Source organism: Lytechinus pictus, chromosome 10 (genome assembly GCF_037042905.1).
Source record: "Lytechinus pictus isolate F3 Inbred chromosome 10, Lp3.0, whole genome shotgun sequence".
NCBI classification, from domain to species: domain Eukaryota; kingdom Metazoa; phylum Echinodermata; class Echinoidea; order Temnopleuroida; family Toxopneustidae; genus Lytechinus; species Lytechinus pictus.
This window is the reverse complement of record NC_087254.1, coordinates 7,383,114-7,396,945: the sequence shown is the minus strand read 5'-3', so window position 1 is coordinate 7,396,945 and position 13,832 is coordinate 7,383,114. Positions and strand designations below refer to the sequence as shown.

The following is a 13,832-nucleotide window of genomic DNA, read 5'->3' as shown; positions in this document are numbered from 1 at the left end:
TTCACATTGTGAATGGTGACAAAAATACTCATCAAGGGCAGAAATCTCTCCCTAAAGGTAGGGGGGACCAGGTGCTGGAAATTAAAGTCATTTTGACCAAAATAAATTTGACAAGCAAAAAAAAAAGGTTATCACCCCAAATGTATGATCATCTCGTCCATAATACGTTATTTATATCAATTTTGAATGATGTTTTTCTTTCCATCATAAAAGACTAAAAGACTACCCCCCCATGGTCACAATGTACAATATGCAACCTCAAATTGTCAAAAAAAGGGAAGCTTTCACATTAAAAAAAATACTTTTTGCTGGTGTGTGATTAAAGGAAATAAACATAGATCTACGATCAGTTAGAGGAAGCAGTCAACCAAGAGATGTCTACCAAAGTGTCCACTTATGAATGAAGTGGACAATAATGGACATTCTTCTAATCTACTCTATCCTTAGAAATTTCCTTTTCTCCTGTCCTATTGCATTCCATTCAAGAAAAAAAAAACAATAATAATTATAATTCCAAACTGAAATATGCATATGATACAATTTAATAAGTCACAACTGCACATGCACTTCCACTGTTACTTATCAGAAAACTTTTATTCCTGATGCCATTAGACTGTGGAATATTCTCCCTGCCATTACAGTTAACTGCAATTCAGTAGCCAGCTTCAAGGCTGAGGTGCAGAAAATCCAATTGCGCTAAGACTGCGCTGATTTTTTTTTTTTTTAAACCGCACGTGTACGTAGAATAGATCTTCCACAGCACTGTACATACTCCTGCATGATTCTACAATTACGATGATACACCAACCTGGTGGACTGTACTTTAACGGATGATGATGATGATGATTTCCAGTCATATATTTTCTTCTGCATTTAAGTATTTGTAGATATCTCAATGCTCATTTTTTTTTCAAATATATATAATGATGCTAAGGAACATACATTGTGGGTGACTGGTGCCAGTTGTATTGAGATCAAAGTTGACAAGTATATGTACATATGGGATGTCTATCCCAACGCGATAGGGTCATAGTTAAACTTACTATTTTCACATCGTGTTCCATCGTATCCATCTGGGCACTGGCACAAAAATCGGCTAACTTGATTGATACAAGTACCTTGATTAAAACAAGGATTGCTACTGCACTCATCGATATCTGAAAGAGTAAACAAACAAATGAATCATAGAGTATTACTTTACTCATTGCTATCTGAAACAGAAACAAATTGCCCAAACAAATATCAATACTTAAATTTTATTCAAGTCATGTCTAAAAATCATTAACAGAGTTTAATTTTGAATGGTACTACATATACTTCCTCAGTTAGATATATGTTTCTTCAGTTTTTGTTAAAGGGGGGGAGTGGGTATATTTACTACTAATTCAATAGCATCGTACATATTCAGAAGCTTACATAGCATGTAGGCATTAAGTTAAAAATCAAAGAGGTCATGGTTGAGTACACATTAAAATAAACAAGTGGAACGCCTCTGGCTGTCTCGCCTGCATTACGCGATTCCATATAATGCCCAAAGTTTGTTGACCCTAAATGACCTTTGACCTTGGTCATGTGACCTGAAACTCAAGCAGGATCTTTAGTGATACACCATTACCCTTATGATTATGTATCATGATCTAGGTTCATATTCTTTCTAAGTTATGACGACATTTCAAAAACTTAAACTTGGTTAAGATTTTGATATTGATTCCCCCAACATGGTCTAAGTTCATTGACCCTAAATGACCTTTTACCTTAGTCATGTGACCTGAAAGTCAGGCAGGGTGTTCAGTAATACTTGATTACTCTTATGTCTAAGTCTCATGAACTAGGTCTATTTACCTCTTAAGTTATGATGAAATTTCAAAAACTTAACCTTGGTTAAGATTTCAATGTTGACAACGCCGCGTCGGAAAAGCGGCGCCTCTAGTCTTGCTCTGCTATGCAGGCAAGACAAAAAGGGATGCATTGAAATCACTTTTAATATGGCACAAAATGTCTACTGCAAACTTTAAATAAACTTTAATATTCCTGTGTTTAAGGTATACTCATTCATGCACAACTTGATAAATCTATTAATTTTTACACAGAAGTCAGCAAGTGCATATATTTCTCTATGCAATCAGTAATTCTACTCAAAACCTTTGGTTAAAAAGCTATGCTATTTTATTTAAGGAGAACTTTTGATTAGTACTATGGTTACTAGTTCTTTAGTATTATTTGTTGACATGGCCCTGTGTAAAGAGAACTGATGATAAACTATCTATATATTAAATCAATAAGAGTGATAGGTTTTCTCATAGGGTGACCAATCTTACCATTTTCACATCTTACACCAGTAAAGCCTGGAAGACAGCTGCATAAAAATCCATTCACGATGTTGATACAGTTCCCTCCATTCTCACAGGGAAAACTTATGCAAGTATCCACCTCTGTTGATTTAATACAGACAAAGTGCAGATCAAAGGAAAACCCATATGAATACATATAAGACTGATCATTCAAAATAATCAACAATTTGCATCATATTGGAAGAATTCTTTGAGCAAACAAGCATAAAGCTCCAGCGACGTCAAGACGCTTTATTTTCAAATGTTTCATATTTTTCACCAGTAAAGCTTGGAAGACAGCCGCATAAATACCCATTCGCAATGTTGATACAGCTCCCTCCATTTCGACAGGGAAAACTTATACAAGTATCACTTCTGTTGATTTAATACAGATCATATGCAGATCATAAGAAAACCTTGATGTATATACAATACATAAGAGAGTTACCATGAAAAACAAGAAACAACAATTCGTCCATAGATTTAAAGATTTCTTGAAATATAACTCTGAGTACAGTTCTACTGACAACATCAGGTCTATAAGTTTTTCTTTTCAATTGTGCATGATACTGGGGCAGGGGAAGAGGGGGCATACTTCCGATTAATCCCAATCAACGAAGATCTGTCATTGATAATATGAATCTGTAAAGAAAATTGCCTGGCATTTTCCTGAAATTATTGCCTGTATTTATTACTGCTTTTTTACCTTTGCTGTATTTGTGACTCTGGTTTGACTAACAAGGTGCCTTATAAAGCAACAAGTTTGTTCTTTATTAATTTTTTCAAAAATATTACCATGCGATGAAAGCCTGACCAGGGCCCCATCTTAAAAAGGGTTACAATTGATCAAATCAATCGTAACTCTATGGAAATCCATCAGTGTCATAATTTTTTCTACAGGAAATTTGCACAATGTCCTTTGTACACAAAAAGAAGCACAGTGAATTTTCAAGAAAACAATGAATGCATAAATATAAATCATAGTTAGAAAATATTTTGAACAAACATGCATTAGAGATGTTGATGTTGCTGGCTGTCCATAGTTGTAATTGATTGGATCAATTGCAACTCTTTTTGAGACGGGGCCCAGGAATTTCTCAGCGCATACGCAGGGTGAAATTTTACCAATAGAATTACCTAGAGTTACCATCGCTGGCCTTAAACAAAGCAGTCTCGTGGATCAAGTGAAGGGGAAGTACTGAAGTACGCCTACTCTTTTGTAAATGCAAGCATATGATTATATATTACAATTGGATACGTACGGGTTTCACATCGTAGGCCAGTGAATAGACCTTGGCAAGTACAGGTAAACTGATTGAGTAGGTTAAAGCATATCCCTCCGTTCAAGCATGGATTTCCAGCACACTCGTCGATATCTACAATTGAAAATAAAGAAAAGGAACAAATATTTATTAGGGGTTTTGCCTAGACATGGCTCGTAGAGGGTATACAGCTGAAAAAGTCAAGTAAATTATTATTTTTGCCAGTTTTTTATATACTTTATGTATATGGAAGGGAAATGTGATTGTATTTTTTCACCGATTTATACCGTGTTACAATGGCTCATAGTCAAGAGAAATTTAGTGAATTCACTATCCCAACTATTTGCTGCCCCTTTATAAGCTTGCCTTCATGGTACACTGCCAGGTCAGAGGATGCTTATGATTGCGTATCAATAATAATATTAATACATTACATTCTATTCTAAAGCACATGAAGCCCTTAAAAACACTGCACTAATATCTCGCTTCTGCTAGGCTGGCGAGACTTAAATGATGAAAACATGTGATTCAAATTTTTGTGTTTTATATATCTACTCCTCTACAGCTTTACTTCACTGTGATAGTAAATAGCACGGTTAAATGTTACAAATTTCTTGTTCAGTATTCTCATTCACGTAGTGGATAGCTTACCAATTTCACAGTTAGTTCCTGTAAATCCAGGGATACACGAACAGAAATACCCCGTAGCAACATCCGTACACGTTCCACCATTCACACAAGGAAAGCTTAGGCAAGTACTTATTCCTAATAGAGAAAAAATTATATACCATAATAATATTAATAATAATGTCATAGTTTACCCAGGGTAGCCACTTCAGTTCTGAAAACTGCTCTCCCAGCAGGCCGTGCTTAACATGATAAAGTTATTATTACCCCGGCTTTAGCATGGCTACCTTGATCCGGAGCTCGAGCATTCAAGGAATTTCTTCCTAACGGGACCCATTCACCTCACCTGGGTCAAGTGCAGCACAATGTGGGTATATATTTCTTGCTGAAGAAAAACACGCCATGATTTTCTATCACAAATTTTTTTCATTTTACTGTACATCATATGCATATTATTGTTCAGAACTCTCTTTATTACAAGATAATTATTCTTTCTTTAAAAAAAATTCTGAGTTTGTCATGATTTCACTTGCAGTTATAATTATGTCCATAGTTCTTCAACATTTGTAAAATTTGAATATTCATCATTTTTAAATCAAACACATCATTGCAATAAAGACTCATATTGATCATACATCATATTTATTCATATATATTTTGTTATTGATACTTACTGTTTTCACAGTTAGTTCCTTCAAAACCTTGTGCACAAGAGCAAGTGAAGCTAGCAATTCCATCAATACAGGTTCCACCATTCAGACATGGTTGGCTTAAGCACTCATTAATGTCTACAAAGTAAGTATTAGAGATAATATCAAATTTCCAAATTTTCTGCTGAGTGATATGATTAAATCTCTAATTTGTCTAATTCAGTGAATGTCAGACTGTTTAATTTACATACAGTATTTCAGAAATATTGATGTTTCTCAATCAATTACCCACTGTAACAGCCATAATTGATGTGTATTTACAGCTTTAACTACTCTTTTGAAATAGAAATTACTTGAATAATTGTGTGACCTAATTGTTATACGATGCAAACATTGTAGTATAGTATCTAGACTAAAAGATCATATGGGATAACATTATTCAATCAAATCTTTCAAGCAATTAATCAGTATTTATTTTTACAAGTCACTAAATTTAGTTTTACTTCTATTGCTAACATACAAAACGATTATCAAAATAATTCATATCTCTCATTTATCCTTTTCAAAAAAAAAATTTAAATAAAAAAGAAATGTTGTTGTCACTGCTGACGAGAAGAATGGCATTCACGTAAGCAAATTCAAATATTGAGGCTTGTTTTATTATTATCTCTAGTTCACTACATCAAACATGTTGTAGAAAGTAGAGAAATCCTTTACTTGTTTCACATCGTGAGTCAGTATATCCGGGAGGACAAGCACAGAAGAATGAAGTAAATGCATTGATGCATGAGCCTCCATTGTTGCAGGGACCACTTGCACAGTTATCTATCGCTGAAATACAAGAAAAAAATTATAATAATAGGCATTTATATAGCGCCATCAATCTAGAAATAATCTATTCCGAGGCGCATTGTCATTATTATTATTACCCCGGCTTTAGCTTGAGCTGCCTTTCAGCACTCATTGCATTCATGGAATTAATCCTGCCGGGTAACCATTCACCTCACCTGGGTCGAGTGCAGCACAGTGTGGATAAATTTCTTGCTGAAGGAAAACACGTCATGGCTAGGATTCAAACCCACAACCCTCTGTTTGAAAGGCGAGAGTCAGAACCACTAGACCACCATGTGCCCACACATAATAAAAAGGAAAGGTTGAATTTCATCTTAATCATACAAAAAAATTATTACATTTTATGAATCATTGATTTTAAGATACATTGCAGACTTTGAAGTGTCTTATAAATAGCATATTAATAGTATTAACACAAAGAGCAACTACATCTTTTATTACTGTATGTAGAAAAACCCCAAAACAAATCATTTAGTTACAAAAAAGCAGTATTCAAGATAGCATTCAAACAATACTAATATCAATACCACCATACTATAAACCACAATGATCCTGACAATGATAACAAGGAATAATTTTCCTGGGATGGCATAGCAATTTGCTCCACAATATTTTAAGGCTGCTACACAAACTTCTTTTGTGTAGCAGTTTCCTCTATGACTAAATGCTTATCAAATTTGGTATTATAAACAAAAAATGTTCCCCGACAAAAATATAATAATTAGAATTACAATACTGTTCATACACTGTCTTAGAAACATTTTTGACAAGTGAATTATGAATAAGTCTAATTTTTTAATCTCATTCCACGTATGATTAACCATTACTAGGAATTTCATTTCATTAACCATTCACAACAAGTGACTAGCAGTAGGAGGTTTTACAGTCACTAAAAATAGATTTACTTACGAGTTTGACAATTAATCCCAGTAAATCCTGGCGGACATCGACATACATATCGATTGGGTTCATCATCACAAATACCTCCATTCTGACAAGGATTGCTTAGGCACTCATTAATATCTGCAAAACAAAACACCATATCACGCATGTTTGTGGGACTAAATATTATTTTGTAGGCCTACTTCATCCCTTTTTTATTCTTCAAATTGTATAGTATAGTATAGTATAGTAATGGTTTATTGGCAATACGTGATTGGCAGCGAGTGGCTAAAATATACAAAATATAAGAACATACACAGATATTTTACAAAGAGTACATAAATTTAAAAAAAATCATTCAATACCTAGTAGATTAATTTACACAAAGATTTTTATTATGACGGATCTAATTACATAAAGGAGTTCTAAGTGTAAGTGAAATTATAAATCGCATTGAATCAAATATTGCATATATAGACATAAGAATGCAAAATGAAATCAAATGGTAAAACAAAAGAAAATCATATTCAAGTCAGCAAAAATCTTATTACAGATCAAGTATTAGAAGATTCATTACTGATTAATGAGTAAACAACATAAATGTGTAAAAATCTCATTAATGTTGCATTGTATTAAATAAAAAGAAATTAATGGAATGATAGATTCAAAGGAAATGCATAAATGACCATTAGTTATTACAAACGTACAAATGTATTTGGGTTTCTAATAGAACAAACGAAAGCAGACTCTAAAAATTACGGGCAATCAGAAAGAAAGAGATCGGCAAGAAAGTGTATATTTGATTATTAAGAAATTTGCATAAAAAAGAGAAAACGTGCTTCAGTACGGGTGAGCAAAACAAACTACGGTAATCAAGGTTATTTTTTGCCATTTAACAGATCAACAAAGTTGGGGAGTGGACTGTTTTTTAATCTTTTCGTTTTGCATTGGATTTGTTCATAGATGAGACTTTGACGGAGTTGTTTGGTGTTATTTCTTTTTGGGGGTAGCCAGTTAGAATAGATAGAGTGTTTTGATAGAGACTTAGCAAAATCTAGACATAATTTTCTTCTCCTTGTCTATGTAATATTTTCATTTCATTGCGATATAGCACTTTTTTCTTCCTAAATTTGATGTTTTAGAAATGAATAGAGATTGATAGAGAATATCTCTAGCATTTTAACATTGCAAAAGTGCATGTGAAAACAATGAATTTGATGATTCAATCACATTCCCAATTTGGGGGTTTTATTGATCATCTTTTTTTAAATTGGTTTAAATGAAGGTGAATTACGGATGAAATCTACATAGGTAAAATTTCTTCCTCTTTATCCTGATGTGTATTGAATATTTTAGTAACAGGAGAGATCACGCTGAGATCATACTCACTCTATTAAAGGTATTGTTTAACTTTGTGAGCAGCCGATTTAAAAAATTCTCAAACCAAGATGAAACATGTGTACAAGTGCATGTATTAGAACTAAAAAACCCTGAAAACAACCATTATTGAGAATGAAAAGCTAAAACTACAAGGCAAACCCCGATTTTGTAAATAGGCATCTTATAGACACCTAAATAGTACACATAAGTGTATGGGATGAAATTAAGATGGTGTTTTCGGTCACTTTATATTTCAATTTTTGAAGCACTAAATAATTATTTTCAAACGCAATTTTTTCTGGGCTTCATTTTTGTAACATATCACAGACACAGGTGACAAGTGTGACCTTCTAGCTCAGATTTTTTTAAATTCAAACCAATGTTAACCAATCACTTTAAGATTGTGTGCCTTGGAAGCCAGCATCGCATACCAATATACAAATATACTACATGTTATTACTCACATAGAAATAATGTAATGGAAACATATATATCTGATATCATATACTCACCCTGTTCACATTGTGTGCCTTGGAAGCCCGGGTCACATATACACATAAAAGAGCCAAAGGTGTCAAAGCATCTCCCAGTCCCACATAGGTTAACAGTCACTAAGCACTCATTGATATCTATCAGACAAGGAATGAGGTTACTTTTGTTTGTTTTTAATCTGTGATTGAAAATATGATTCCCCGACAAACCAATAGAAGTATTAAGCAAAATCAAATGCAATGAATGTGCACACACATACAATAGACTATGTTAAATCAACTTAAATGAAGCTTGATTTTATAACATATTTCAAGCAAGAGTCCAATAAAACCAAGTCATCTTGGCTTTCATGGTCTAATGTGTTCAGTTATTTTGATACTTTTTAACTTGTACCTGTTATGTCATGCCTGGTATAATGTAATACATGTGTGTGTTATATTAATGAGCAATATTTATATTCACATGCAATATTTTCTTTATGCAATGAGGAATGTATTCTCATGTACGCGATTGTGCATAATGTGAACACACATGAAACAAACAATGAATAAAAGAATTAACAAATCAATAAATAAATCAATAGATAATGAATAATAAAGTTAGATAAATAAATAATAAACAAAAACAAATTAGTTTGTAAACAAATTTTGGGCATTACTCCTATGTGTTTAAGATTGCATGCTTGATCTGTAATGAAAATCATAAGTCAGAAAAAATTGGAACCAGTGGGATTCAAACCTGCCATCTACTGCTTTTCAGGCAGCGACTTAACCACCAGGCTATTCCGGTTCACGGCTAAGCATGCGATTTTAAACACATAGGAGTAATGAAGAAAATTCTTTTACAAATTATAATTTCCTCCTATCAAAGCCTCTTTATTTACAAATCAAATTAATAAATGAATAAGCATTAAAGGTTCAATTCAAAAGAAAGAGCAATTCTTTACTTTGTTCACAGTTGTCACCAGTGTACCCAGTTGTACAATCACAGGTATAACCACGTGCTGCTGTGCTATCTTCCCGACACGTCCCTCCAAAGAAACAACGTGCGACATCACATGGTGCTGCAAAGGAAAGAGCAAGAAAATAACCATCATGGGGCTGTTTCATAAAGCTGTTTGTAAGTTAAGAGCGACTTTAAGAACGACTGGTGAACCTTTGTTAAGCGCTAAACCATCGCCAATGGTATATAGCATTTACCAAAAGAAGGGATCACCAGTCGTTCTTAAAGTTGCTCTTAACTTACGAACAGCTTTATGAAACACCCACCTGATAAATCCATAACAGATAGAGGAACGGTAACAAAAAAAAAAAAGGTTATGTGTAACAGGTGGGTTTTTCATAAAGTTGTTCGTAAAGTTGCGAAAGACTTTACGTGCGACTGAAACATGTTATTAGGTCATAAATCAATTACTTAGGGATATCACATAGCACAAGAAGGGGACACCAGTCGTGCGTAAAGTCATTCGTATCTTATTATGAAACACCCACCTGGGTTAATCTAAGCTGAATATCATTTCACGGTGGTCAAAACCAGTACTGCAATCTTAAGACTTTAGAATTCACAATGGTATATCAAAGATATATTTGTATTTAATAGTTTTTTTCTCTCTTTCACTTGCAGCACTCACTCAAAATAAATTCTATCATAGACAATTTCTGGCAGTGATCACTCTTGTGATGAATGTGATGTTATCATAACAATGGGATTTCTAACTCTCCTCGGTCCTTTTACACAAGATGTACCATCTAAGATTAACTCAAGGGCCATTTCGATGACAATTCCACACATTCTAAATGACATAGTCATTGTCAATGGGCTCGATTCACTCACTGATATAAACTAAACACATTTGGGACTGCAAGCAAATGACTTGAAAATTAGCTGATATGGTAAGTGAACTTAGTTTTGAAATGGTAAATTAAGGTTTATTCATCTAATGATAGAAACCAATACCAATACTAAAGGGAGATGGAATCTAAATATATACCAAGTTATCCATTCTGCAACCTTTTTTAAAATCATCTAAGTTTCTGTTTTCATTTTAAACCTGCTGCTTTCCCAAAGACCGGAAACTCACGTGTATCTGTTGTACCAAAATCTCGACTGAGATTGTAGTCTACACCGTCTGCAGTTGTTTCCAGAGAAACTAAGTACGTTGTGGTGGGGTCAAGGCCGGAGAATGTTGCAGATGTCTGGAAAACTGTTTGGGGAGGTGCAGCTGGGCTCCCATCTAGATTTTGGAGAGATATCCTGTATTGAACGACTCCAGGTTGTGCTGGCCAATCAAAAGTAAGTGTCGTGGGCGTTGGGGTGTAAGTGAGTGGGATGTTCCTTCCTGTGTAAAAAAAACAATGATTAGAATAAAAATAGCATTAATACTAGTCATATTTATTATAACAACATTGATAACATAAGTGTAAATATAAATGATACAAGTAATAATGATAGCAATGATGATAGTAATGATAATAATAATAATGATAAGTCCTTTTCATCCTGATACTTCATGTTTGAAATTATTTATCCGCAGTTACTGAAGCATGAACACAACTACATGTGGGTATTAGTGCAATCATTTGAAATAACTGAAAGCAATATCAGTAATAATAACAAATAACATAAACAGGAGGAATCAAATGAGAAAGGTAAAAAAGAACAAGAAATAAGGGCCTGTTCGATAAAGAGTAACCACTAATGTCACTTTGCAACGACCAAGGGTACATGTCTCAACAGCCATCCACAATCAAGGTTTCCATGGTAGTTGCCATAATGGCAAAGTTGCAATAGTTGTAACTCTTATATTCTATGGGCCCCAAGAGTATACTCCGTTTTTACTCACCTATTTGGCATCTAGGACCCTGGAAAGAAGCAGTACATGAACACGTATACTGATTGATACCATCATTACAAGTTCCTCCATTTGCACAGGGAAAGCTAGAACATTCGTTGATATCTGTTAAAAGAAAATTGGAAACAAGTCTTCAAGCAATTGTGATGTAAGGAGAAGTGATTGTCCTTTTAAATACTATGCTAAATCTTAAAGTTGATCCTTCAATTGGTTCTTCCACTATCATGATAAGATATCTCAATGTATGTAATGACCTTGGTGATCTTTGACATTTGACCTTGATGACTGAAAATCTATAATCAGATCATGGTTCATATTGCATTCATACTTGGACCAAATTGAAAGTTTATCTGTCAGATGGAAGCAGAAGGATATAAATGCAACAAATAACTCCAAAAATTTCATGAGAATTAGGGTTAAAACACAAAAGAATCCTAATGTGGAGCCGATTATTTCAAACACTTGCTATTTCAAATTATGTATATGTCATTGTATGATAAATTTGATAATCACTCTCAAATTAATATTGCTTTGTCCGACTTCTAATGAACAACAGTATTATATGTTAAAATAATATCCTACTTGTTTCACAGTTTGTTCCAGTGAAGCCAGCGGGACAAACACACTGGAATGACGGGAAAAGATTGGTACACGTTCCTCCATTCTGACAAGGTGGTGGGTTACATGCGTCCAATTCTGTGTATGAGATATCAAGAAAATATTGACGACAAAAATGTTTAAAACTTCACAACTGAAAATCTGATAATTTAAAAAAACAAACACCTACCTTGGCATTAATAAACAGAAGAAAATGCATACAAGTACACAGAAATTTCATACATAATTTATTACACATGCCATTTTTGTTGTTGAAATGTAATGTATGTAACCCTGTATTATGGAGATTAATAGACTTCAAACAAGCAATTAATATGGATCATACACATTATCTTTTCTGAAAACTTTCAATCACGAGCAACTGTTTATCAGAAACCAGGGCCCTGTTTCATAAAGACCATTATGGTTAAAGGCCAGGTCCACCCCAACAAAAAGTTGGTTTGAATAAAAAGAGAAAAATCCAACAAGCATAATACTGAAAATTTCAACAAAATCGGATGTAAAATAAGAAAGCTATGATGTTTTAAGAATTTTGCTTAATTTGACAAAATAGTTATATTCACATATTATATTCTGGTCTGTATGCAAATGAGGGGGCTGATGACATCATCCACTCACTATTTATTTTTGTATTTTATTACATGGAATAAGTAAAATTTTCCCCTCATTGTCATGTGAAGCTAAGTTTCATTCCTCCCTGAACATGTGCAGGCCTATATACCATTCTTTTAACATTTTGTGGTTCAAACAAGAGGGTCCATAATTTTCAAATCTATGAAAATTGAAATATTGCATAAATCAAACAATAAGAAACAAAAGAAATAGTGAATGGGGGACATCAACTCTCTCATTTACATATCACTTACTTGTGCATGTATTAAGTTAGGAAAACTTTAAAATGTAAAACACTTCCTTATTTTACATTCAATTTTGATGAAATTTTCAGTGATTTGCTGGATTGTTTTTTCTCTTTTTATTCTAATTAACTTTTTCCGGGGGTGGACTTGACCTTTAAACTTTGCCATAAGGGTAATTACCATGGAAATATTTTTATTGATTGACTGCTGGGGACATGTTATCAGAGCAGTTACCAACATGGCAATGTTACCACAATCGTAAATTCTCCATGAAACAGGCTTCTGACATAGATCAACTCACGCATAGCACACGTCGTTCCGGAAAAACCTGATGGGCAAATGCAGGTGAAAGACTGCGCTCCATCTATGCAAGTAGCTCCATTCAGGCAAGGGTTATTTCGACAATCATCATTGTCTGTTGAAAAAAATGAAGATATCCATCATGTGTTGATATGATTGATAACAGTGGTACTTGAATAGCCAATAGAAATAAGTGCTAGCAAAGAATACATTAATATCTTGGTAACTCCCGTAGAACTCAGAAGGACAGCGTTTTGCTGATAAAAGCCAGGCTGGTATATACCGTATTTTCCGGTGTATTAACCGCACCTTTTTCCATCGGGGAAAACCTCGAAAATGGGGGGTGCGGTTTATACACGAACACAGAGAAATCCGACCTCAGAAACTTAATTGACTTGACGAAAATTTAGCATATATAATGAATGTGTGACATGTTTGAAACGTGGACTTGTAAAAAGAATGAAATAAAACTCACTTTACATCATCTCTGTCTTTCTCTTTTCATAATTTAATGATTTTTGTCGTGGCGTTCGTGGACGGCAAATCCATGTTCGGTGAGCGCTCCTCGGTAGCGCCTGCTGGCATGGCTGGTCGGCGCTGGGCGCGCCGCAGCCTAGCGACGTACAGGGAAACTGAAGGCGGAGCGTCGCGCAGTACCGTAGACGTAGTTAAAATTTTACCCTCTTCTGTTTGAGACCGATCTGCTAGTGTAATTGACAGCTAATGTCATA

At 34.2% G+C, this 13,832-nt stretch overlaps 1 protein-coding gene across 1 annotated transcript in view; it reads right to left on the bottom strand.

Moving 5' to 3' along the window:
- Positions 1-13,832, bottom strand: part of LOC129269684 (uncharacterized) — a 134,466-nt gene that overhangs the window by 69,216 nt on the left and 51,418 nt on the right. Inside the window, exons 30-42 of the mRNA XM_064105224.1 lie at positions 13,103-13,216; positions 11,909-12,022; positions 11,318-11,431; positions 10,556-10,813; positions 9,422-9,538; positions 8,496-8,612; positions 6,631-6,744; positions 5,587-5,700; positions 4,894-5,007; positions 4,244-4,357; positions 3,593-3,706; positions 2,319-2,432; positions 1,044-1,157 (exon numbers count right to left, since the gene is read on the bottom strand). Coding sequence (XP_063961294.1) covers positions 1,044-1,157; positions 2,319-2,432; positions 3,593-3,706; positions 4,244-4,357; positions 4,894-5,007; positions 5,587-5,700; positions 6,631-6,744; positions 8,496-8,612; positions 9,422-9,538; positions 10,556-10,813; positions 11,318-11,431; positions 11,909-12,022; positions 13,103-13,216 — 1,632 coding nt within the window. The remainder of the gene's footprint in view (positions 1-1,043; positions 1,158-2,318; positions 2,433-3,592; positions 3,707-4,243; positions 4,358-4,893; positions 5,008-5,586; positions 5,701-6,630; positions 6,745-8,495; positions 8,613-9,421; positions 9,539-10,555; positions 10,814-11,317; positions 11,432-11,908; positions 12,023-13,102; positions 13,217-13,832) is intronic.